Source organism: Oncorhynchus tshawytscha, linkage group LG26 (assembly GCF_018296145.1).
Source record: "Oncorhynchus tshawytscha isolate Ot180627B linkage group LG26, Otsh_v2.0, whole genome shotgun sequence".
In the NCBI taxonomy this organism is placed as follows: Eukaryota; Metazoa; Chordata; class Actinopteri; order Salmoniformes; family Salmonidae; genus Oncorhynchus; species Oncorhynchus tshawytscha.
Window position 1 is genome coordinate 42533620 of NC_056454.1, and position 27950 is coordinate 42561569.

Genomic DNA, 27950 nt, shown 5'->3' on the forward strand with positions numbered 1-27950 from the left:
TCTGTATGTGAACATATGTGTTACAGGTGTGTTTATCTACATAGATTACGCCCAAACTAGTGTGTGTGTGTGTGTGTGTGAGACTGACCGGTCACAGGAGCAGGCCACCATCAGACTGAGGAGGTTGTAGATGATGAAGGTGAAGATGACAGCTGTGATGGTTCCTCGAGGGATAGAGTAGCTAGGGTTCTTTAGGTCACCTGGGACACAGCACAACACCAGGTTAGACACAACACAGACAATCATACATTCCTGACCGACTCCTTTGATCAAAAAACGATTTATTACCTGACATGTTGGATCCCGCCATGATGCCTGTGCAACCGTTAAACATGACTGCAAACACCGTGGCAAAGGACATCATGGTTCCTGTTGTGTAGTCCACAGCATAGTCAGCTAGGGGAGGGTTAGATATAAATTCAATCAGCTTCATGTTCAAATCCTCCCCAAAGAACACAAATTGAATTGATTAACATGCATGCCTCTTGCCTTTAAGGAGGACTTAGAATTCAAAAAGGACAGAAATGCTTCATCTTGCCATGTCAAGTTCAGATATAGTTTGTTACAGTTGAAGTCAGAAGTTTACATACATTTAGGTTGGAGTCATTAAAACTCGTTGTTCAACCACTCCACAAATTTCTTGTTAACAAACTATAGTTTTGGCAAGTCGGTTAGGACATCTACTTTGTGCATGACACAGGTAATTTTTCCAACAATTGTTTACAGACAATTTATTTAACTTATAATTCATTGTATCACAATTCCAGTGGGTCAGAAGTTTACATAGACTGTGCTTTAAACAGGTTGGAAAATTCCATTAAATAGTCATGGCTTTAGAAGCTTCTGATAGGCTAATTGACATAATTTGAGTAAATTGGAGGTGTACCTGTGGATGTATTTCAAGGCCTACCTTCAAAATCAGTGCCTATTTGCTTGACATCATGGGAAAATCAAAAGAAATCAGCACAGACCTCAGAAAAAAAAATGTAGACCTCCACAAGTCTGGTTCATCCTTGGGAACAATTTCCAAATGCCTGACGGTACCACGTTCATCTGTACAAACAATAGCACGCAAGTATAAACACCATGGGACCACGCAGCCGTCATACCACTCAGGAAGGAGACGCGTTCTGTCTCCTAGAGATGAACGTACTTTGGTGCAAAAACTGAAAATCAATCCCAGAACAGCAGCAAAGGACCTTGTGAAGATGCTGGAGGAAACAGGTACAAAAGTATCTATATCCACAGTAAAATGAGTCCTATATCGACATAACCTGAAAGGCCGCTCCGCAAGGAAGAAGTCACTGTTCCAAAACTGCCATTAAAAAAAGCCAGACTACGGTTTGCAACTACACATGGGGACAAAGATCATACTTTTGAGAAATGTCCTCTGGCCTGATGAAACAAAAATCGACCTGTTTGGCCATAATGACCGTTATGTTTGGAGGAAAAAGGGGGAGGCTTGCAAGCCGAAGAACACCATCCCAACCGTGAAGCACGGGGGTGGCAGCATCATGTTGTGGGTGTGCTTTGCTGCAGGAGGGACTGGTGCACTTCACAAAATAGATGGCATCATCAAGAGGAGGAAAATTATATTGATATATTGAAGCAATATCTCAAGTCATCAGTCAGGAAGTTAAAGCTTGCTCGCAAATGGGTCTTCCAAATGGACAATGACCCAAGCATACTTCCAAAGTTGTGGCAAAATGGCTTAAGGACAACAAAGTCAAGGTATTGGAATGGCCATCACAAAGCCCTGATCTCAATCCCATAGAAAATGTGTGGGCAGAACTGAAAAAGCTTGTGCGAGCAAGGAGGCCTACAAGCCTGACTCAGTTACACCAGCTCTGTCAGGAGGAATGGGCCAACATTCACCCAACTTATTGTGGGAAGCTTGTGGAAGGCTCCCCAAAACTTTGTCCCGAGTTAAACCATTTAAAGGCAATGCTACCAAATACTAATTGAGTTCATGTAAACTTCTGGTCCACTGGGAATGTGATGAAAGAAATAAAAGCTGAAATGAATCATTCTACTATTATTCTGACATTTTACATTCTTAAAATAAAGTGGTGATCCTAACTGACCTAAGATAGGGTATTTTTACTAGGCTTAAATGTCAGGAATTGTGAAAAACTGAGTTAAGGTATTTGGCTAAGGTGTATATACATTTCTGACTTCAACTGTATGAAGCTATTGACTTCTAACCTACTTCCTTATTATTGGAGGGAAAGCTTTACAGTGGCAAACAGTGTGAGGTGTGTCAATGTGGGATTTTGTTGACAACAAGGTCTTCGAAGGCAAAGGTTGATTTCCACCCTGAATATAAATCCTTCAGCTCAGTAGTCAGGTTGGTACGTTACGGTGGAAATGGGGAGCCAAAGGATATTTACGAGACCCACTAATTACAACTAAATAATCAATTACCTTTTTCACTGCCAGCAACCCTGTCTAAGGCTATAAATGGTGTGTGTGTCTGTGTGATAAACCAGTCAATTCTGCCACCATAAAGTATGTGCATAACTGACATGAGACGTCACTCACATATGCTCACCTTAATAATTATTTGCTATATTCATTCCTTAAAGATGCATTATGCACAAATTGCTCCACCATTTCCTGGTTGCTAAAATTGTAATAGTTAGCCTAATTTCAGTTTATGTGAGAAAACAAGCAAGTATAGTGTGGAGAATTTTGTACAAATTTAAACAGCTGTGAAATATATTTTCCATAACCAAAAATATTGTATTTTCAGCTGTTTGAAGCTGGTGTACAAAACCGAAAGTAAAAGATGCAAAAACTAAACTCAAGAACAGGAAGCATAGCGCGCACAGATAAGATCTACTGCTTTTTGGATTTGCTTTCAATGAGAAATAAATGTGTGTTATAGAGCTTTCAATGTGAATTTGGTAGTGGTGCCCAAAAAGTGATATATTGCAGCCTTAAATCAAGCGAAATTGTATTTAAAATGACACATACAGTGCATTAAGCACACGTGTATGTTGGGGAGTAGCACACACACCCCTTACTCACCATCCAGGTTGCCCAGCAGTGTGTCCAGTTTAAAGCCGGTAAAGTTGGCCATGTTGGGTGGCTGTGGCCCTGTGTTGTTGTGGACGGGCAGGGCGGCAGGCAGGAGGATGGTACGCGGGCGCATGGCGAAGAAGCTGATAAAGATGCTGGCCAGCACAATCATGACCACCAGGAAGATGAGGAAGGAGGCCTTGGCATAGATCTCTGCCCCCACCAGACACACAAGCAGGCAGAGGAGGAGGATGCCGGTGGCATAGAGCAACGACCACCAATACCCAGCTGGCAACACCTGGAGGGAACCCGCTGGGCTCACCCCATCTGGAGTGGGAAGGAAGGGATGGTGGTGAGTAGGTTAAAAGGTGTAGGGGGTTAATGAGAGAGTGAAGGAATGAGGGTGAAAGCTGAAACAGATCATGAAAGGTCAAAGGGTAGGAATCCAATTCAGTTTGAATTAAACTGAATACATTTAAATATATGAGCATTAACATGGGCATGCAATGCATTAGTAGCCATTGTGAAATCAGATTAGTTTTAGATGAAATACAAAAATACTAGAAAACTAGTCTGTCAATGTAAACATAGCGCAGGTTGGCATTTATTGGGATGGCTCATGTACTGGAGGCAGCTCTGCAGGGCAGTCACTAGCTGTCACAGCTAAAAAGTAATAAAATCTGATTTTAAACCGCACCACACTTCCAACATTATGCCTAACCTTAAATTAAGACCAAAAAGTACATTTTTGTTTATCAATTTTTTACAATATATAGCCAATCTTGACTTGACCGCTGGCCCATCTTGTGGAAATCGCACAGCTCTGCCTCCAGGACAAGATCTATCCCAAAAAACATTGACCTTCAAACAAAGCAGGAAAAGGGAGAGAGTATGGCTGTATACCTTCTGGAAGCCCAAAAGTTGCTACTATGGCCTCAACCAGACCCAGTATATAGAGGGCACTGCTACACACATTAGCCAGGAAGAACATAACACCTAGACTGCCCCCAAACTCTGGCCCCAACGCACGACTTATCATGTCTAGGGGAGGAGGGAGTTAAGGTTGGTTCAATGTGTGTGTGAGAGAGAGTGTGTGTTTGTATGTGCACACTAAAGTGTAGTGAAGGCACTGAAAGAATAGGCACAGACATACACACCCACCCACCTCTCACACACTCACAATGTGTCTTACAGATAAAAATTAAAGCAATACCAGCCATTCACTGGCACACACACCAATACCTGAACAAATGCAATGCTACATTAATGAAATAGAAAGAACACTGAGGTAGAGTGTGTGTAAAGTATATGGGGTGGTGTGAGAAAGGCATTCATACATCACCTGAAATAATATATGTCTATACATCTGACTATCATATTCAGCTGTGTGTGTGTGTGTGTGTGTATTGCTGAGGAGGATACAGTAGGCCCCTCCTGCGTCCAGGGCTCCATTGGTTGAGATGGCACACACAGACAGCACGGTCATACTGATGATGAAGTAGGCCACTAAGAACATGGCTATGGCCTGATACAGCCCACACTGGCCCACCACGAAACCTGAGGAGGAGAGAACACAAGGGCCACACTATGGTTAAACAACACAATGAATTCAAATAATCTCAAAGTCCCTAATGGGAACTGGGTTTGGTGATTTAACAAGTGGTGGAACAACTTTCCTACAGGAAGTTGAAACTGGAATTTACAGTAATTGTCTATAAGAACGTGCAGTGGGGAATTCTCATTAGCTTTCACCTTAACTACACAGTTGAGACAGCAGTTTGACCCACCTCCCTCATACAGAGTCATGTCATTATTAACCAAAACATCATGCCAAGGCATTCAGATTACAGGTCGACCAATTAATTAGAATGGCCGATTTCAAGTTTTCATAACAATCGGAAATCGGTATTTTTGGGAGCCAATCTGCCGATTGTAAAATTTAAAAAGAAAATGTATTTAACTAGGCAAGTCAGTTAAGAACACTCTTATTTTCAATGACGGCTTAGGAACGGTGGGTTAACTGCGTCATTCAGGGTCAGAACGACATATTTTCACCTTGTCAGTTCGGGGGATTCAATCTTGCAACCAGTTAACTATTCCAACAATAACGACCTGCCTCGCTCTCGTTTTTTATTTCACCTTTATTTAACCAGGCAGGCAAGTTGAGAACAAGTTCTCATTTACAATTGCGACCTGGCCAAGATAAAGCAAAGCAGTTCGACAGATACAACGACACAGAGTTACACATGGAGTAAAACAAACATACAGTCAATAATACAGTATAAACAAGTCAATATACGAGGAGACTGCCTGTTAAGTGAATGCAGTAAGCCAAGGTAAGTTGCTAGCCAGCATTAAACTTATCATAATCACTAGTTAACTACACATGGTTGATGATATTACTAGATATTATCTAGCGTGTCCTGCGCTGCATATAATCTGACTGAGCATACAAGTATCTGACTGAGCGGTGGTAGGCAGAAGCAGGCGCGTACATTCAAACAGCACTTTCGTGCGTTTTGCCAGCAGCTCTTCGTTGTGCGTCAAGCATTGCACTGTTTATGACTTCAAACCTATCAACTCCCGAAATGAGGCTGGTGTAACCGATGTGAAATGGCTAGCTAGTTAACACGGGCTAATAGCGTTTCAAACGTCACTCGCTCTGAGCCTGTGGTTGTTTCCCTTGTTCTACATGGGTAACGCTGCTTCGAAGGTGGCTGTTGTCGACGTGTTCCTGGTTTGAGCCCAGGTAGGAGCGAGGAGAGGGACGGAAGCTATTCTGTTACACTGGCAATACTAAAGTGCCTATAAGAACATCCAATAGTCAAAGGTTAATGAAATACAAATGGTATAGAGGGAAATACTCCTATAATAACTACAACCTAAAACTTCTTACCTGGGAATATTGAAAGGAACCACCGGCTTTCATATGTTCATGTTTTGAGCAAGGAACTGAAACGTTAGCTTTCTTACATAGCACATATTGCACTTTTACTTTCTTCTCCAACACTTTGTTTTTGCAATATTTAAACCAAATTTAACAGGTTTCATTTCAGAAATTTTAATTCCAAACTACAACATTTTCAGACAAGATAGAACTGCCAAAGGGGGCAGTGTTGCAATCTACTGCAAAGATAGCCTGCAGAGTTCTGTCCTACTATCCAGGTCTGTACCCAAACAATTTGAACTTCTACTTTTAAATATCCACCTCTCTAAAAACAAGTCTCTCACCGTTGCTGCCTGCTATAGACCACCCTCTGCCCCCAGCTGTGCTCTGGACACCATATGTGAACTGATTGCCCCCCATCTATCTTCAGAGTTCGTGCTGCTAGGCGACCTAAACTGGAACATGCTTAACACCCCAGCCATCCTACAATCTAAACTTGATGCCCTCAATCTCACACAAATTATCAATGAACCTATTAGGTACCTCCCCAAAGCCTTAAACATGGGCACCCTCATAGATATCATCCTAACCAACTTCCCTTCTAAATACACCTCTACTGTCTTCAACCAAGATCTCAGCGATCACTGCCTGCATCTAATGGGTCAGCGGTCAAACGACCTCCACTCATCACTGTAAAACGCTCCCTGAAACACTTCTGCGAGCAGGCCTTTCTAATCGACCTGGCCGGGGTATCCTGGAAGGATATTGATCTCATCCCGTCAGTAGAGGATGCCTGGATATTTTTTAAAAATGCCTTCCTAACCATCTTAAATAAACATGCCCCATTCAAGAAATTTAGAACCAGGAACAGATATAGCCCTTGGTTCTCCCCAGACCTGACTGCCCTTAACCAACACAAAAACATCCTATGGCGTTCTGCATTAGCATCGAACAGCCCCGTGATATGCAGCTGTTCAGGGAAGCTAGAAACCATTATACACAGGCAGTTAGAAAAGCCAAGGCTAGCTTTTTCAAGCAGAAATTTGCTTCCTGCAACACTAACTCAAAAAAGTTCTGGGACACTGTAAAGTCCATGGAGAATAAGAACACCTCCTCACAGCTGCCCACTGCACTGAAGATAGGAAACACTGTCACCACTGATAAATCCACCATAATTGAGAATTTCAATGAGCATTTTTCTACGGCTGGCCATGCTTTCCACCTGGCTACTCCTACCCCAGTCAACAGCAACTCGCCCAAGCCTTCCCCATTTCTCCTTCTCCCAAATCCATTCAGCTGATGTTCTGAAAGAGCTGCAAAATCTGGACCCCTACAAATCAGCCGGGCTAGACAATCTGGACCCTTTCTTTCTAAAATTATCTGCCGAAATTGTTGCCACCCCTATTACTAGCCTGTTCAACCTCTCTTTCGTGTCGTCTGAGATTCCCAAAGATTGGAAAGCAGCTGCGGTCATCCCCTCTTCAAAGGGGGACACTCTTGACCCAAACTGCTACAGACCTATATCTATCCTACCGTGCCTTTCTAAGGTCTTCGAAAGCCAAGTCAACAAACAGATTACCGACCATTTCGAATCTCACCATACCTTCTCTGCTATGCAATCTGGTTTCAGAGCTGGTCATGGGTGCACCCCAGCCACGCTCAAGGTCCTAAACGATATCTTAACCGCCATCGATAAGAAACATTACTGTGCAGCCGTATTCATTGATCTGGCCAAGGCTTTCGACTCTGTCAATCACCACATCCTCATCGGCAGACTCGACAGCCTTGGTTTCTCAAATGATTGCCTCGCTTGGTTCACCAACTACTTCTCTGATAGAGTTCAGTGTGTCAAATCGGAGGGTCTGCTGTCCGGACCTCTGGCAGTCTCTGGGGGTGCCACAGGGTTCAATTCTTGGACCGACTCTCTTCTCTGTATACATCAATGAGGCGCTCTTGCTGCTGGTGAGTCTCTGATCCACCTCTACGCAGACGACACCATTCTGTATACTTCCGGCCCTTCTTTGGACACTGTTAACAACCCTCCAGGCAAGCTTCAATGCCATACAACTCTCCTTCCGTGGCCTCCAATTGCTCTTAAATACAAGTAAAACTAAATGCATGCTCTTCAACCGATCGCTACCTGCACCTACCCGCCTGTCCAACATCACTACTCTGGACAGCTCTGACTTAGAATACGTGGACAACTACAAATACTTAGGTGTCTGGTTAGACTGTAAACTCTCCTTCCAGACCCATATCAAACATCTCCAATCCAAAGTTAAATCTAGAATTGGCTTCCTATTTCGCAACAAAGCATCCTTCACTCATGCTGCCAAACATACCCTTGTAAAACTGACCATCCTACCAATCCTCGACTTTGGCGATGTCATTTACAAAATAGCCTCCAATACCCTACTCAACAAATTGGATGCAGTCTATCACAGTGCAGTCCGTTTTGTCACCAAAGCCCCATATACTACCCACCATTGCGACCTGTACGCTCTCGTTGGCTGGCCCTCGCTTCATACTCGTCGCCAAACCCACTGGCTCCATGTCATCTACAAGACCCTGCTAGGTAAAGTCCCCCCTTATCTCAGCTCACCATAGCATCTCCCACCTGTAGCACACGCTCCAGCAGGTACATCTCTCTAGTCACCCCCAAAACCAATTCTTTCTTTGGCCGCCTCTCCTTCCAGTTCTCTGCTGCCAATGACTGGAACGAACTACAAAAATCTCTGAAACTGGAAACACTCATCTCCCTCACTAGCTTTAAGCACCAACTGTCAGAGCAGCTCACAGATTACTGCACCTGTACATAGCCCACCTATAATTTAGCCCAAACAACTACCTCTTTCCCAACTGTATTTAATTTATTTATTTAGCTCCTTTGCACCCCATTATTTTTATTTCTACTTTGCACATTCTTCCATTGCAAAACTACCATTCCAGTGTTTTACTTGCTATATTGTATTTACTTTGCCTTTACCTCCCTTCTCACCTCATTTGCTCACATTGTATATAGACTTGTTTATACTGTATTATTGACTGTATGTTTGTTTTACTCCATGTGTAACTCTGTGTCATTGTATCTGTCGAACTGCTTTGCTTTATCTTGGCCAGGTCGCAATTGTAAATGAGAACTTGTTCTCAACTTGCCTACCTGGTTAAATAAAGGTAAAATAAATTTTAAAAATGATCTACTTGAGGCTAAATTGATTGTATTGATGTATTATATTAAGTTAAAATAAGTTTGTTCAGTATTGTTGTAATTGTCATTATTGCAAATACATTTTTTTATTAGCGTTTATTATTTTTTTAACAAATCGGCGGATTAAAATCGGTATCGGCTTTTTTGGTCATCCAATAATCGGTATTGAAAAAATCATAATCGGCCGACCTCTAGTTTGCATCTTGTAGTGTACCCTCTGTAGTCTGGTGGTCACTGTCCAATGAATTATGTAGATATTCCAATTATTATTTATCTGCTGTTTCCAGCTACAACAGTCATTTACAACATTAGCAATGTCTACACTGCATTTCTGATCAACTTGATCTTATTTTAATGCACAAAAGTGATTTTCTTCCAAAAAACAAGGACATTTCGAAGTGACCCCAAAATTTTGAACGTTAGCGTATGTGTGATTTTATTAAATGTATGTTTTCCAAACCTTTGTCCGGTTCAGGCTGGCTGGGCGGTCTGGCTGAAATTTGATATAGATGTCTTGAATTTTTTTAATTCTTTAAGTCTGTACTTTGTAAGAGATGTTTATTTGTTAGGCTATTGGTTAAAGGTGCAACAATATTGATTATTTAATTATCATTGCTCTAGTTTAGTCTTATCAATCACTCAGTGGCGATTTAAGTCTGTACACCTTGGTGGGTAAAAAAATGTTTTAAAAGTGAGATGAATGCCAGCAAAGCCACTACACAACACTAAACAATACATTAACTGCAATATAACGATGACAAACGGTGCCCACAAACTATTAGGGCCTACATAAGAGTCCCAACAGCAGTCCCAACTCCTTACCACTGCTACACCTACCTGGCTATCAGCGGAGCCTTGTCTGGCAGTGAAACAGTCTCATTTACTGACTTTGAAAAAATATATAGTTGATATGGCTGACTTGCTTAAAACTTCTTTGGGCTGAGATCCCGCTAACGGGATCGATATGACAACAGCCAGTGAAAGTGCAGGGCGCCAAATTCAAAAACTAATCCCACCACAGTGTCCGATTTCAAATAGGCTTTACGGCAAAAGCACCACAAAGAGCCAAGTCACTTGGTCAGAGCCAAGTCACTTTTTCCAGCCAACGAGAGGAGTCAAAAAAAATCAGAAAGAGATCAAATGAATCACTAACCTTTGATGATCATCAGATGACACTTACAGGACTTCATGTTACACAATAAATATATGTTTTGTTCAATAAAGTTCATATTTATATAAAAAAATCTCGGTATATATTGGCGCGTTGTGTTCAGTAGTTCCAAAAACATTCAGTGATTTTGCAGAGAGCCACATCAATTTACAGAAATACTCATTATAAATGTTGATGAAAATACAAGTGTTATGCATGGAACTTTAGATACACTTCTCCTTAAGGCAACCGCTGTGTCAGATTTCAAAAAAGCTTTACGGAAAAAGCAAACCATGCTATAATCAGAGTTCGGCGCACCATACAAGCCAAAAAGATATCCGCCATATTGTGCAGTCAACATTAGTCAGAAATAGCATTATAAATATTCACTTGATGATCATCAGAATGCACTCCCAGGAATCCCAGTCCCACAATAAATGTTTGTTTTGTTCGATAATGTCCATCATTTATGTCCAAATAGCTACTTTTGTTAGCGGGTTTTGTCTCGAAGCGCGAAGTCACGAAGCGAATATAGAATCAATCTTTAGGATGTTAACATAAATCTTCAATAATGTTCCAACCGGAGAATTCCTTTGTCTGTAGAATTGTGATGGTACGCAAGCTACCTCTCACGTGAACGAGCGTCACGAGCTCAAAGCATTCTGCCAGACCTCCGACTCATTCCCCTCTCATTCGCCCCCACTTTACAGTAGAAGCATCAAACTAGGTTCTAAAGACGGTTGACATCTAATGGAAGCCATAGGAAGTGCAACATGACCAATATCCCACTATATCTTCAATAGGGAATGAGTTGGAAAATGACCAACCTCAGATTTCCCACTTCCTGGTTGGATTTTATCTCAGGTTTTTGCCTGTCATATGAATTCTGTTATACTCACAGACATCATTCAAACAGTTTTAGAAACTTCAGAGTGTTCTATCCAAATATACTAATACTATGCATATATTAGCAACTGGGACTGAGTAGCAGGCAGTTTACTCTGGGCACCTTATTCAGCCAAGCTACTCAATACTGCCCCCAGCCATAAGTTAAACAAATGTGCTTTCTACTGACAATTGAGATGTACAAACTATGGCATAAGGGGACGACAAGCGGATATGAGGCTATTCGTAATTTTGATTAAGACATTAACGAGCAAGCTAGGACGGACGTAGTCAGTATAACTATTTGTTCAGCACTTTTGAAATGAACAGTGACAGAATTAAGAACATGGGCCATTCTTACAGTGTTTTCCCTGTACACCAGTCAGAACCATAGGATAAATAAAGGGGGCATATAAGCAGACAATGAAAGCTCTTACAACATTCAATGATTACATTTATCAAAAACAGATCATAGGCTACATGTTCACCACCAAGTCAGAACAGTAGGCAAAATTAAGAGGTGAAAAATAAACAAATTATTAGGGTGAGGCACATGGGCTACTAACATCTTACTACACAACATACACTTAGTATTACTTTCTTAGCTACAGTATGCATATATCCCTGGCATATTACATAATTTATGCAGCAGCATACCAGACACTTTTGGACTCATCTTGTTGTGCTGTGCTCACTTGAACAGGAAGGTGGCACGGCGGTCCTTCTTGGGCAAACGTTTTCATCAAAGTCTGGGATTCTCTGGATTTATGGTGCTTTCAAGACAACTGGGAACTCGAATATATAGAAAGGTTGAATCATGATGATGTCACTGATCTTCAGGTCGTAGAACTAGAAAGAGGCAGCCTTATGAATTTACAATTCCGAGTTGGATGAAAGTCCAAAATGTATTTTCCCAGTCGTAGCTTGTTTTTCCCCGAGGTCCCAGCTGTCTTGAACTCGCCAAAATCAGATTTTGCAGTTCCAAGTTAAGTTGTTTTGTGAGCGGCACAAATCACGCTTCATTGACAGCATGGCCAATGTTGAATGTTCATCACTTTAAACTAGGAAAAGAGAACGTCACCGGTCTTCTAGCCATCGCCGATCCATTTTTCATGTCTTGTTCACACACACTCCTGGTTTCAATTCCCTAATTACATGTTGTATATTTTCCCTCTGTCCCCCCCACCATGTCCTTGTCGGGAATTGTTTATTTAATGTTTCCTCCTGCTCGGTTTGCGCCCAGTGTAAGGCTCCTAGGCACCTGCCCAGAGGTAAGTTACAACCCTTACCTGTTACACAATGGCCCGTGGTTGCACCTGTCGGTGGGTTTCATAGCCGATCTTCCACCTTCACAGGGTAACACCACGATCCTGGTCGTTGTGGATCGTTTTTCTAAGTCCTGTCGTCTCCTCCCTTTGCCCGGTCTCCCTACGGCCCTATGAACTGCGGAGGCCCTGTTTACTCACGTCTTCCGGCACTATGGGGTGCCTGAGGATATAGTGTCTGATCGGGGACCCCAGTTCACGTCGAGGGTCTGGAGGGCGTTGATAGAACGTCTGGGCGTCTCGGTCAGCCTTACCTCAGGATTTAACCCCAGGAGTAACGGGCAGGTGGAGAGAGTTAACCAGGATGTGGGTAGGTGTCTGAGGTCTTATTGCCAGGACCGGCCGGGGGAGTGGGCAGCGTTCGTGCCCTGGGCAGAGATGGCCCAGAACTCACTCCGCCACTCCTCCACTAACCTCTCCCCCTTCCAGTGTGTATCGGGGTATCAGCCGGTTCTGGTGCCTTGGCATCAGAGTCATTTTTGTTTGTTTTTTATGCTAAAAATGTGGGGCTCAAAAGAGCCCTGAACGTCGGGTCGCCACTGCAATCATTTAAGCATATTTAATAGGGGCAGCAGTGTAGCCTAGTGGTTAGAGCATTGGACTAGTAACCGAAAGGTTGCAAGTTCAAATCCGCAAGCTGACAAGGTACAAAATCTGTTGTTCTGCCCTTGAACAAGCAGTTAAACCCACTGTTCCTAGGCCGTCATTGAAAATAAGAATTTGTTCTTAACTGACTTGCCTAGTAAAATAAAGGTTAAAAAAAAAAAAAATACTGATCTCTTACGTAGATGACTCTGGGCATTTTTGCTTAGTTTTTGTTGTTCTAAATAGAGATGGCTAGGAGGGCCATATTAGATCGTGTAGAAATGCAAGGAAAATAGCTTCAGATGTCCCCCAAAATTGAGAGGACCCCCAAATTCCCAACCAAGTAATGTTCCCCCACTTCTAAAACCAAAATTGGTATGTGCCCGCTTTTGGCTAGATCGCACATGTAGCATACATAATGACAAAATACCGAGATTATTTTGTTAAAAGACAGCCAAACATCGACGATCAAATCACCAGAATAAGAGCCTCGATATTTATAGAAAACTCGCATTAAACTAATTACCTTGCACTTTCACCACCCTGTGAACTTCATAACCTTCTTAATATGTAATCTAATCATTTAATTCATTTTACCAACACAAGAAGATCCCACTTTGTCTAGCGTGTTTTTTTTATCGACATTTGAAAGTTTACCGAAAAAAAATGTTCCCATCAGACCTGTATTTTTATTCAAGAATGTTGAATAAAATTATATTTAACGTTAACATTTTTTTTCCACATTCTGGTTTGTAGAGGTCGTGAGAGTTAACTTTCCAGATTCCAATTTTAATTTATGCCCGACGTAGAATTCGATGGAATTCAAAGTCGGGTTTCCAGGCAACAACTGGCTCAAATTTACCAACATGGGCCTAAAATAAAGCTATGTTGTGGACACTGTCATAAATAACCGTAGGCTATACTCACCAATTCGTAGGAAAACCACCACGCTGAACATAGACAGTAAGGTGGGTATCACCACCCCAAAGAATGTGGAGAGTTTTTTGGGACGACTCTGGTGCGCCGACTTCAGTCTGGAAAAAGCCAGGGACTGCTCCACAGTCTCCCCAGACAGACATGCATGATGCTCCCCCGACTGCTCATTGACGCTTGTGGAGAGACGATAGTGCAGGAGCGGTGTCCTCTCCGACATGTCGAAGCTGCTGTTGGCTACTAGGACTAGCCAGAACTTCAGAACACCCTGCCACCAATTGTTTCGGCTTTATCAACTAAGCTAGTTTCTAGAGTTCACTCCCAAACGTAGAAGCAAAAATCAGTACGCGTGACTTCACTAAGACATGATTTTCTCAATAATGTAACCAGACGCTGGACAACATTGTCACGGGCCAATCGTTGAAGTCTGAATGTTAATCAATATAGTGATATAGAATGCCTACCTCGACATTATAAATACATGTTCTCCTCGTGTGGCCTAACTCCACTCGAACTCAGAGACAGCACTATCTTGTCGTGGGCCTACATTAAAAACCACACATTTTCGTAAAAGTTGTCTTTAGCGTTACCATTATAGCCACTGTGTTGTGAACCCAGCGACATCTAGGTCATGTAATCATACAGCACACTTTCAAAATAAAAGTTATTAAGCAACCTAATTTAGCAGGGGTAAAAGAAACGCCTGAGCTGAGTTCCCACGTTTGGTTTTCACGGGAAAGGGAACCTAGGTTGAAGGTATTGTATCCCTGAAAATCAGATGCACCAGGTTGTTTCCAATGCCAGAAAACCAGATGCATCCAATGCCAATGACGCTAAGGGTGAATTTAAAATTGCTTAAACATACATTTATCCAAAATACAAACAATATATTATTGAAATCAAATAACAAACTTTGAAAGTACCAAGTATGTATGCTGCAATAGCCTATGTGCCAGGTTGTTATCTGGTGTACTGTGATCTTAGAAATGCTCTCTAGGACCATGCCTCAGGACTACCTGGCCTGACGACTCCTGGCTGTCCCCTTCCCCAGTCCATCCAGTTGTGCTGCTGATCCATTTGCACTGTTCTGCCTGCAACTGGGGACCCCTGACCTGATTCATCGGGTGTGCTACCTTGTCCCGGACCTGCTGTTTCGGCCCCTTCTCTCTCTCTCTCTCTCTCTTTCCCGGCCCTGCTGTTTTGACCTCTGAATACATAGCTATGAAAAGCCAACTGACATTGACTCCTGAAGTGTTGAACTGTTGCACCCTCTAAATAGTTTTTTCATTTTAGCTCTACACATCGCATGTCTACTGTACCATTTAAACTACAGAAGTTGTCAGCCCTGTACATCTGCTTAGTATTGTACTTTTAAACTATAAAAGTTGTTGTTTTGGAATGCTCAGACCCTCTACTAATGGGATCCTGTGTCATACCGTGAAGATTTGTGACAAGATTTGTGACATTTGTGACATATTTTTTAGAGAGCTGTAAATAAGGCCTTGTGTCATTGAGGTATTCTTTAAAGAGCTGTAAATAAGGCCTTGTGTCATTGGGGTATTTTTTTTAGAGAGATTTGTAAATAAGGCCTTGGGTTATTGGGGTATTTTTTTAGAGAGATTTGTAAATAAGGCCTTGTGTCATTGGGGTATTTTGTAGAGAGATTTGTTTTTTTTAAAAAGGCCTTGGGTTATTGGGGTATTTTTGGGGGTCAGCGGTCACAGTAGCTTTCTGCTGAAAAATAGACACTTGCGGTAAACTTCATGGTGTGAAACTGGATCTTATTAGTAGAGAGTCTGATGATTCTGAAATGCCCCCCTTTTATGCTGACGACATCTATAGTTTAAAATAAATGTTATAGAATCAAACATCTGTTGATCAATCGATCAAATGTATTTCATAATGTCCTTTTTACGTCAGCAGTTGTTACAAAGTGCTTTACAGATACCGAGCCTAAACCCCCAAAGAGCAAGCAATGAAGATGCAGAAGCACAGTGGTTTGGAAAACAACCATAGAGGCAGGAACCTAGGAAGAAACCTGGACACCAGACTCTATGTTGTTTGTGTTTTCAATAAATGCATGGAACTTTAAACTATATGTTTTTTTTAATTGTTAAATCAGAAAAGCATTCTTTAACAGTCAAGTAACCTTTTTTTCAGGTTTTTATGGTGATAGCGTGTGTGATGCTGGCCTTGTTCAAGAGAGTCAAATCACCATACATCCTGGGTAAATGCTGACTGACTGTTCTACAAAGTAGTTATTTATGATGCAAGGTGATTTGTATATCAGTCAATCGGCAATGTCGAACAAGCCATTGTGTTCAAGTAAATGGAGAACTTTTATTTTGAAGCTATTTGGGACACGTTGATGTCGCATATTGGCGCTGATTTCACGGAGCTCATTCCGTTGACTAGATTTATCATGTGACGCCAGTATTTTCTAGTTTGTCATCCGTTCGTATGAGCCAGCCCAATTGTCCAATCAACTCTCTCCAACTTGTCAAAGCATTTTGGTTTAAAATATTACATTGTGACAATCTCCGTGTCTTACTTCCTTATTACTGGAAACTTTGCATCGAAACGAAAGTTGACACCTGTTTACACTCAACAAGTGACATTGTATCCTTGGAATAAATTAGCCTACAGTAATTATGTTGCTGTTGGCTAATCCTTCTATCTGACGTTACCATGGAATCGCAACCTAAAAACTGCTAAATAGTAGAGTCCAGCACTAATACCAAAAGTCCACACTCTTTCATTAGATTTAATCTTATACGGATGTAGTATATAAATAGAAACCTTGGGTAGGCTACATAACGTCTATACATTTAATTATTTACATAGCCTACACCGTTTAATGGAATGCTTTTATTGATTTCAATTTGTTATAACATTCCATGTAACAGGCTACATCATGCATATTGAAAATACAGAAATAATAAGCTAATCATATTTCAATATAAAATGTGACATAGCCAAACATGTTTTTTCGACACTTGAATATCAATCATATAGAATACAACACACACACTCTTTCTCCCTCGCTTGACCTTTTTATTCAGTCTTTTGGCTCAACTTTTTCCAAACCAGCCATTCTTCAAAAGTATGCATTTGATAAATATTCCTCTTCCATTCTTCCAACCAGTGCAGTAATCGATTTTAACCAACTATATTTCCACCATGGATGTTTTTTCCCTCCTATCATGGCTGTGAAAAACCATACATAATAGGCTACCTTTACTCTGTGGATATTCCCATTTGAGAAAATAATGTAGCAAGTCTTCTTCCAATTTGGCACAGAGGCACTTTAAAGTGGGGCCAACAGTCTTTAGAATTGTCTCATCTAATTAAGAGCGTAGGTCCAGTCTCTTTGGACTTTGCCTCACTGATAGTGCCTGCTTCTAACAGAGAGCCATTAATGGCGTCCTTTTGTGGATCTAACTCCGCCATGGCTCGCTGGCCAAAGCCTATGGGGAAATTAATGGGGGTTTTGGATTAACGCTGAAAATAAGGATTTTGATAAGCACAGGTTGGGGAGATTGTATGCATTTTGTTCTATGAGATCATCTTCATCAGCTAATGTCACTTTTTGTGAAATTTGAAGCATTTATGTAAGCAGCAAAGCAAGCACAGAAAGACATCATAATTCATAAAGGCAGTGTTAATTGATATTATCTTACAGAACAAAAAATATAAATCAAAATCAAATCAAATCAAATTTTATTTGTCACATACACATGGTTAGCAGATGTTAATGCGAGTGTAGCGAAATGCTTGTGCTTCTAGTTCCGACAATGCAGTAATAACGAACAAGTAATCTAACTAACAATTCCAAAAAAACTACTGTCTTATACACAGTGTAAGGGGATAAAGAATATGTACATAAGGATATATGAATGAGTGATGGTACAGAGCAGCATAGGCAAGATACAGTAGATGATATCGAGTACAGTATATACATATGAGATGAGTATGTAAACCAAGTGGCGTAGTTAAATTGGCTAGTGATACATGTATTACATAAGGATGCAGTCGATGATATAGAGTACAGTATCTACGTATGCATATGAGATGAATAATGTAGGGTAAGTAACATTATATAAGGTAGCATTGTTTAAAGTGGCTAGTGATACATTTACATCATTTCCCATCAATTCCCATGATTAAAGTGGCTGGAGTAGAGTCAGTGTCATTGACAGTGTGTTGGCAGTAGCCACTCAATGTTAGTGGTGGCTGTTTAACAGTCTGATGGCCTTGAGATAGAAGCTGTTTTTCAGTCTCTCGGTCCCAGCTTTGATGCACCTGTACTGACCTCGCCTTCTGGATGACAGCGGGGTGAACAGGCAGTGGCTCGGGTGGTTGATGTCCTTGATGATCTTTATGGCCTTCCTGTAGCATCGGGTGGTGTAGGTGTCCTGGAGGGCAGGTAGTTTGCCCCCGGTGATGCGTTGTGCAGACCTCACTACCCTCTGGAGAGCCTTACGGTTGAGGGCGGTGCAGTTGCCATACCAGGCGGTGATACAGCCCGCCAGGATGCTCTCGATTGTGCATCTGTAGAAGTTTGTGAGTGCTTTTGGTGACAAGCCGAATTTCTTCAGCCTCCTGAGGTTGAAGAGGCGCTGCTGCGCCTTCCTCACGATGCTGTCTGTGTGAGTGGACCAATTCAGTTTGTCTGTGATGTGTATGCCGAGGAACTTAAAACTTGCTACCCTCTCCACTACTGTTCCATCGATGTGGATGGGGGGGTGTTCCCTCTGCTGTTTCCTGAAGTCCACAATCATCTCCTTAGTTTTGTTGACGTTGAGTGTGAGGTTATTTTCCTGACACCACACTCCGAGGGCCCTCACCTCCTCCCTGTAGGCCGTCTCGTCGTTATTGGTAATCAAGCCTACCACTGTTGTGTCGTCCGCAAACTTGATGATTGAGTTGGAGGCGTGCATGGCCACGCAGTCGTGGGTGAACAGGGAGTACAGGAGAGGGCTCAGAACGCACCCTTGTGGGGCCCCAGTGTTGAGGATCAGCGGGGAGGAGATGTTGTTGCCTACCCTCACCACCTGGGGGCGGCCCGTCAGGAAGTCCAGTACCCAGTTGCACAGGGCGGGGTCGAGACCCAGGGTCTCGAGCTTGATGACGAGCTTGGAGGGTACTATGGTGTTGAATGCCGAGCTGTAGTCGATGAACAGCATTCTCACATAGGTATTCCTCTTGTCCAGATGGGTTAGGGCAGTGTGCAGTGTGGTTGAGATTGCATCGTCTGTGGACCTATTTGGGCGGTAAGCAAATTGGAGTGGGTCAAGGGTGTCAGGTAGGGTGGAGGTGATATGGTCCTTGACTAGTCTCTCAAAGCACTTCATGATGACGGATGTGAGTGCTACGGGGCGGTAGTCGTTTAGCTCAGTTACCTTAGCTTTCTTGGGAACAGGAACAATGGTGGCCCTCTTGAACAATGGTGGCCCTCTTACTTCCGGCGCCGACAGAGATGGCCGCCTCGCTTCGCGTTCCTAGGAAACTATGCAGTTTTTTTTTTTTTTACGTGTTATTTCTTACACTAGTACCCCAGGTCATCTTAGGTTTCATTACATACAGCCGAGAAGAACTACTGAATATAAGATCAGCGTCAACTCACCATCAGTACGACCAAGAATATGTTTTTCGCGATGCGGATCCTGTGTTCTGCCTTACAACCAGTGTAACGGAGTGGATTACATGCAGCGACCCAAAAAACGACTCAGAAAAAGAGGGAAACGAAGCGGTCTTCTGGTCAGACTCCGGAGACGGGCACATCGTGCACCACTCCCTAGCATTCTTCTTGCCAATGTCCAGTCTCTTGACAACAAGGTTGATGAAATCCGAGCAAGGGTAGCATTCCAGAGGGACATCAGAGACTGTAACGTTCTTTGCTTCACGGAAACATGGCTAACTGGAGAGACGCAATCCGAAGCGGTGCAGCCAGCGGGTTTCTCCACGCATCGCGCCGACAGAAACGAACATCTTTCTGGTAAGAAGAGGGGCGGGGGCATATGCCTTATGGCCAACGTGACATGGTGTGATGAAAGAAACATACAGGAACTCAAATCCTTCTGTTCACCTGATTTAGAATTCCTCACAATCAAATGTAGACCGCATTATCTACCAAGAGAATTCTCTTCGATTATAATCACAGCCGTATATATCCCCCAAGCAGACACATCGATGGCTCTGAACGAACTTTATTTAACTCTCTGCAAACTGGAAACGATTTATCCGGAGGCTGCATTCATTGTAGCTGGGGATTTTAACAAGGCTAATCTGAAAACAAGACTCCCTAAATTTTATCAGCATATCGATTGCGCAACCAGGGGTGGAAAGACCCTGGATCATTGTTACTCTAACTTCCGCGACGCATATAAGGCCCTGTCCCGCCCCCTTTCGGAAAAGCTGACCACGACTCCATTTTGTTGATCCCTGCCTACAGACAGAAACTAAAACAAGAAGCTCCCACGCTGAGGTCTGTCCAACGCTGGTCCGACCAAGCTGACTCCACACTCCAAGACTGCTTCCATCACGTGGACTGGGAGATGTTTCGTATTGCGTCAGACAACAACATTGACGAATACGCTGATTCGGTGTGCGAGTTCATTAGAACGTGCGTTGAAGATGTCGTTCCCATAGCAACGATTAAAACATTCCCTAACCAGAAACCGTGGATTGATGGCAGCATTCGTGTGGAACTGAAGGCGCGAACCACTGCTTTTAATCAGGGCAAGGTGTCTGGTGACATGACTGAATACAAACAGTGCAGCTATTCCCTCCGCAAGGCTATCAAACAAGCTAAGCGCCAGTACAGAGACAAAGTAGAATCTCAATTCAACGGCTCAGACACAAGAGGCATGTGGCAGGGTCTATAGTCAATCACGGACTACAGGAAGAAACCCAGCCCAGTCACGGACCAGGATGTCTTGCTCCCAGGCAGACTAAATAACTTTTTTGCCCGCTTTGAGGACAATACAGTGCCACTGACACGGCCTGCAACGAAAACATGCGGTCTCTCCTTCACTGCAGCCGAAGTGAGTAAGACATTTAGACGTGTTAACCCTCGCAAGGCTGCAGGCCCAGACGGCATCCCCAGCCGCGCCCTCAGAGCATGCGCAGACCAGCTGGCCGGTGTGTTTACGGACATATTCAAAAAATATAAGATCTCCTAAAGCTGTCATAACCGCATTCTTTCAACATTCATTTCCCCTATAGGAATGGCTGAACCAACCAGAGGAAACTCATTTCCAGTTTTTAGGACTACACGCTGGCGAGCTCTATAGAAGCCAGTTGTAGCCTCCTCAGATCCCACCTACTCCTCAACGGGTACCACACCATGTCGTGCTGTATATCACCAGCAGAGGACTCTGTAACTCCATCAATAAATCCAAGTGGTAGCAAAACACTGCCGTGTAGTAAAGAGATCTCCACCAGGGTGTGCCCTAGATTCTTCATCCAGTTCAGCATTGATAAGGGAGAGAGAAGAAATCCCAGGTCATCATCTCTGTCCCAAGCAGCTGTCTCTGAGGTCCAGGGAGAGCCACTCCAGCTTCCGCCGGAGCAGCTTGCCGTACAGCTACAGCACCTGGTTCAGACTCTGGCTCTGCTGGCTGGGACAGCCTGGGTCTGGATCTGGGTCTGTCAAGTAATCCTGTGGACCAGCAGACAAACAGTCAAGTATTTGTGGAGAAAGAAAGAAAGAATGAAAGAAAGAAAGAGAGAGAGAGAGAGAGAGAGAGAGAGAGAGAGAGAGAGAGAGAGATGGCATGAATGAAAGCTAGAGAGTGAGTGTGCATGTGTGTGTATGTGTATGTCTCTGTCGGTATGTGCATACGTGTGTGTGCGTCTTACCGTGATGTCCAGGTTGGTGACTATGTGCAGGTAGTTTGTTATTCCATGCTCCAGTCTCTCCAGCTGAGTTTGGTCTGTGTCCTCACTCTCCAACAACACCCCCAAACCCCTCTCACCTCAGCATGCTTCTCCTGCAGCTAGGGAGGCACACACACATGCACGCACAAACAATCGATTTGTAACTTTATGACTTTGTGTTATATTAAAATTTAGATTTAAGTTTACATATTTCTGATGCCAGGATGAGCAACCCCTATTACTCTCTTCGGCCTGCACTGTCATCTGAGTCCCCTATTCCACCATGCTCTGACGAGCACCGAAGTGGACTCACAACTGCGGTTATGGTTTTCGTTCTATGGAGTAGGGAGCAATATCAAGCAATCAAATGAATTTATAAAACCCTTTTTTACATCAGTCGATGTCACAAAGTGCTATATAGAAACCCAGCCTAAAACCCCAAACAGCAAGCAATGCAGATGTAGAAGCGCGGTGGCTAGGAAAAACTTCCTTTAAAGGCAGGAACATAGGATGAAACTTAGAGAGGAACCAGGCTCTGAAGGGTGGCCAGACCTCTTCTGGCTGTGCCGGATGGAGATAATAACAGTACATGGCCAAGATGTTCAAACGTTCATAGATGACCAGCAGGGTCAAATAATAATAATCACAGTGGTTGTAGAGGTCAGCACCTCAGGAGTAAATGACAGTTGGCTTTTCATAGCGATCATTCAGAGTTAGAGACAACAGGTGCGGTATAGAGAGAGAGAGTCGAAAACAGCAGGTCGGGGACAAGGTAGCACGTCCTTGTCCCGGACCTGCTGTTTAAACAACCCAGGGCTGCATTATCCACTTAGCCTGATGTGGCCCCGGGTTGTTTAAACACCCTCGAGTTGGTCTGCACAGAGGAATTCTCTCACCAGATCTATGGAGTAGAGCAGGACTCTCCAGTTTATCAGCTTTACAAAGGCCGCCCTTCAGGACCGAGATACTCCCATGACCTGCAATACTTCATTGTTACGAGTAGGCCACTTGCCCCCGGGCCCCTACTGGGAAGCAAAAGAAGGTGGCCCTGTCGACTCCCGGCAGTTTATTTATGATTGATGGAGCAACAGGGAGGTAGTGTGCAATCTTTTCAGATTTAGCCACCTCAAAGGCGACTTTGTATCGCACCGTAATATCAACCACCAAATCTGCACAGCTTTTCACAAATATCAAGTCAGGTTTCCTAAGTCTCCCATTCAGCATGGAGATATGCATCTCCTTGATAAAATTCCATCTGTTGCTTTCAGCTTCTGTTACTAATAGTTCACACACCTTGTTTTGCCTATTTATGTGGGCTCCTTGGATCGACAGCCATTGACCCAGGATGTGTGAGCAAGATTCATACGTGGCTGGACAGCACCTGCAAGAAGAATCCATCTCCGGCCTTCCCCTTGCGAGCATCTGGGTGGGATCAACATTGGCCCTCAACTTAAGCCCATCAATGTACTGACTGTGCTTGAATTCACTGAAGAGGGATTAGCAAGTCAAATTTTGTTGGTCTTGTCATTGCCAAAGGCCTGCATCCCCATACCTTGAGTTACCAGGCTGATCTATTTCCGCATTTCCCCCTGCCTCCAATCACATGGATTGGGCACTGCAGCGTCACTAAACCAGTTGTGTTGTTGTCAAGGGAGGGAATCTTTGTGTTGCTCCCACAGTCTGTCAATCAACTGTGCTGTGATTTATCCTCCTGGTGCACTCATCTGCTGAGTGCCACAGCCGGTTGATCTTTCTGGCCTGAATCGATGGAATCTGGCAGGCCAACTTCACGATGCCAGGCCTACCATCTCAGTGTTTCTCATACAGCAACCCGTTACAGGTGAGAAGTGTAGACATTCCTTCACCATAGTTCCTTTCCTTCTATCTGTAAGGGAGTGTGAAATTATTGATGGAGCACCACTTGCTATAAGACAGCAAGAAAATATCAAATAGTTACAATTACAACTACAGGCAATATAATCCTGGAGACAGTAGATGTTTTACAAAACATATACGACTTATTTAGATATAACCAGGGTAAAGCAATTAAATGAACAGGATGATTGTGATTGCAAAATTATGTACTAATGTGGTAGGCTACAGGATCAGAGTCCCAAACAGGGAATGGAGATTACAGGGCCTAAAATCAAACAGTCGTTCTTGATATTTCAGAACGAAACAAGGCCAGGCTTAAAGAAATATACATGGTAATAATAGAAGTAACAGATAATGGATTTAGAGCTAGATGGCGCCGACAGAGATGGTTGCCCCGCTTCAGATCCTTCGTTTCTTTATGCATTACTTCTTACATTGTTTGCCCAGAAAATCTCAAGTGTTATTACATACAGCCTGGAAGAACTACTGGATATAAAAACAACGTCAATTTACCAACATTACGACCAGGAATATGACTTTTCTGAATCGGATCCTTTGTTCGGACCTGGGATCTTATCCCAGAGGCCGACCCAAAACAACGCGGTCGCCGAAGGAGAGGCAGACTGAGCAGCCTACTGGTCAGACTAAGAAGGCGAGCACACCATCCACCACTTCTGAGCATATTACTTGCCAATGTCAAATCTCTAGATAACAAGGTGAACGAAATTAGGGCACGAGTTGCCTTCCAGAGAGACATCAGAGATTGTAACATTATTTGTTTCACGGAAACATGGCTCACTCGGGATATGTTGTCAGAGTCGGTACAGCCACCTGGTTTCTTCATGCATTGCGCCGACAGTACCAAGCATCTCTCTGGTAAGAAGAAGAGTGAGGGTGTATCCCTTATGATTAACGACAAATGGTGTAATCACAACAACATACAGGAACTCAAGTCCTTTTGTTCACCTGACCTAGAATTCTTTACAATCAAATGCCGACTGCATTATCATCCAAGAGAATTCTGTTTGATTATAGTCACAACCGTGTATTTCCCGCCCCCAAGCAGAAACCTTGTCGGCCCTGAAAGAACTTCACTGGACTCTATGTAAACCATACATCCTGAGGCTGCATTTATTGTAGCTGGGGATTTTAACAAAGCTAACCTGAGAACAAGACTTCCTAAATTCTATCAGCATATCGAATGCATGACACAAGCTGGTTGCATTCTGGATCATTGCTACTCTAACTTCCGCAATGAATACAAAGACCTCCTCCGCCCTGCCTTTGGAATATCTGACCATGACACCATTTTGTTGCTCCCAGCCTATAGATTGAAACTAAAACAGGAAACTCCTGTGCTCAGGTACAGTGGGGCAAAAAAGTATTTAGTCAGCCACCAATTGTGCAAGTTCTCCCACTTAAAAAAATGAGAGAGGCCTGTAATTTTCACCATCGGTACATTTCAACTATGACAGACAAAATGAGAAAAAAAATCCAGAAAATCACATTGTAGGATTTTTAAGGAATTTATTTGCAAATTATGGTGGAAAATAAGTATTTGGTCATCTACAAACAAGCAAGATTTCTGTCTCTCACAGACCTGTAACTTCTTCTTTAAGAGGCTCCTCTGTCCTCCACTCGTTACCTGTATTAATGGCACCTGTTTGAACAATGGCCACTCCAATACCTTGTCTTTGTTGTCCTTAAGCCATTTTGCCACAACTTTGGAAGTATGCTTGGGGTCACTGTCCATTTGGAAGACCCATTTGCGAGCAAGCTTTAACTTCCTGACTGATGTCTTGAGATGTTGCTTCAATACATCCACATAATTTTCTTTTCTCATGATGCCATCTATTTTGTGAAGTGCACCAGTCCCTCCTGCAGCAAAGCACCCCCACAACATGATGCTGCCACCCCGTGCTTCACGGTTGGGATGGTGTTCTTTGGCTTGCATGCCTCCCCTTTTTTCCCCCAAACATAACGATGGTCATTATGGCCAAACAGTTCTATTTTTGTTTCATCAGGCCAGAGGACACTCCAAAAAGTACGATCTTTGTCCCCATGTGCAGTTGCAAACCGTAGTCTGGCCTTTTTATGGCGGTTTTGGAGCAGTGGCTTCTTCCTTGCTGAGTGGCCATTCAGGTTGTTGATATAGGACTCGTTTTTACTGTGGACATAGATACTTTTGTACCTGTTTCCTCCAGCATCTTCACAAGGTCCTTTGCTGTTGTTCTGGGATTGATTTGCACTTTTCGCACCAAAGTACGTTCATCTCTAGGAGACAGAACGCGTCTCCTTCCTGAGCGGTGTGACGGCTGCGTGGTCCCATGGTGTTTATACTTGCGGAACATTGTTTGTACAGATGAACGTGGTACCTTCAGGCGTTTGTAAATTGCTCCCAAGGATGAACCAGACTTGTGGAGGTCTACAGTTTTTTTCGGAGGTTTTTCTGAGAGAGAGAGACAGTCCGGGACAAGAGAGTCCGGGACAAGGTAACACGTTCAGTGAACAGGTCATGGTTCCATAGCCGCAGGCAGGACAGTTGAAACTGGAGCAACAGCACAACCAGGTGGACTGGGGACAGTCAGGAGTTATAAGGCCAGGTAGTCCTGAGGCATGATCCTAGGACACAGGTCCTCCGGGAGGGGAGGAAAAGAGAGAGAGAATTAGAGGGAGCATTCTTAAATTCACACATGACACCAGATAAGACAGGAGAATTTCACCAGATATAACAGACTGACCCTAGCCCCTCAGCACATAGACTATTGCAGCATAGATCCTGGAGGCAGAGACGGAGGAGGGGTCAGAGGACACTGTGGCCCCGCTCCGACGATATCCCCGGGCCAACCAGGCAGGATATAACCCCACCCACTTTGCCAAAGCACAGCCCCCACATCACTAGAGGGATATCAACAGACCACCAGCTTACTATCCTAAGACAAGGCTGAGTACAGCCCACGAAGATCTCCTCCATGCATGAGCCCGAGGGGGCACAAGACCGGACAGGAAGATCACATCAGTGACTCAACCCATTCAAGTATAGCTCAAAAAAGCCTGGCACAACGTGATGCACCCCTCCTAGGGACGACATGGTAGACCAATATTAAGCCAGTTTCTCAGCTCCGTAATAGGGTCAGTGGCAGAGAATCACGTTGGTGAGAGGAGAGCCGGCTAGGCAGAGACAGCAAGCACAGTTCGTCATTCCAGTGACTTGCTGTTCACCTTCGCACACCTGGGCCAGACTACACCTACTGAGGAGCTGAGTCTTCAGTCAAAATGTAAGGTCGAGACCGAGACTGCATTTCTCACATGGTTAGGCAGACAATTCCATAACAACTGAGCTCTATAGGCGAAAGCCCTGCCTCCAGCTGTTTGCTTAGAAATTCTAGGGACTATTGTGAGGCCTGCGTCTTGTGACTGTAGCATACGTGTAGGTATGTACAGCAGCACCAAATCGGACAGATAGGCAGGACAAGTCCATGTAAGGCTTTGTAGGTTAGCAGTAAAACCTTGAAATCAGCCCTTGTCTTAACAGGAAGCCAGTGTAGAAAGGCTAGCACTAGAGTAATATCATCAACTAGAAGTGTGAGATGAGCAGAAGAGGGATGGATGACTCCTGCTGGGAGCTTGCTATGAGTGGCCCACTCTTCCTTTGTTCTCAGGCCAATGAAGAGAGCTCCTTGTGTATTCTCATTGTATTTGACGTCTGGCGTGGATGTGTAAATTCAACGCTCCTCTGCACATCTATTTTGTTCAGGTCGATCCCCTTTAGGTTGCCATGGTCAGCCTTGTAGATGAGCCTCGGGACAGCGAAGGAGTTCAACATCTTGATCTTCCATATCCAATCATAAAGTAGCCCAATCAGTTCCAGCTTAACAATGCCTGCCCACGGGTTCACTTGCATTCCAAGATATTTTTCGGATTCTTCATGCAGGATCAAGTGCAAGTCCTCTCCGTTCAGTTTCCAGGTTGAACAACCATTAACCTTGAATGAGCATTTGTCTGTGCTATTATAGTATTTTTCAATGAAGACACTGTGGCATTTTTTGGGTTGAACTCTCAAACCCATTAGTTGGCTTTTTTTCCCACACCTTTCACCGAGCCGCTCAAAAGTACCAAGTAATCCGCAGACATTAAAGTGGTAGTCTGGCGGCCTCTCGAACCTTCTCCAGGGACATCGGATCACCTTGCTTAACACTG

The 27950-nt window shown here is 43.5% G+C and overlaps 2 protein-coding genes across 2 annotated transcripts in view; both read right to left on the reverse strand.

Annotated features, from left to right (window-relative positions):
• Nucleotides 1-14613, reverse strand: part of LOC112234843 (solute carrier family 12 member 9-like) — a 54697-nt gene extending 40084 nt beyond the window's left edge. Inside the window, exons 1-6 of the mRNA XM_024403151.2 lie at nt 13989-14613; nt 4444-4578; nt 3925-4062; nt 3031-3348; nt 289-396; nt 89-200 (exon numbers count right to left, since the gene is read on the reverse strand). Of these exons, the coding sequence (XP_024258919.1) occupies nt 89-200; nt 289-396; nt 3031-3348; nt 3925-4062; nt 4444-4578; nt 13989-14214 (1037 nt within the window). The 5' untranslated portion in view covers nt 14215-14613. The remainder of the gene's footprint in view (nt 1-88; nt 201-288; nt 397-3030; nt 3349-3924; nt 4063-4443; nt 4579-13988) is intronic.
• The window catches only part of LOC112225629 (activin receptor type-2A), a 679452-nt gene that overhangs the window by 341162 nt on the left and 310340 nt on the right, over nt 1-27950 (reverse strand). The window lies entirely within an intron of this gene.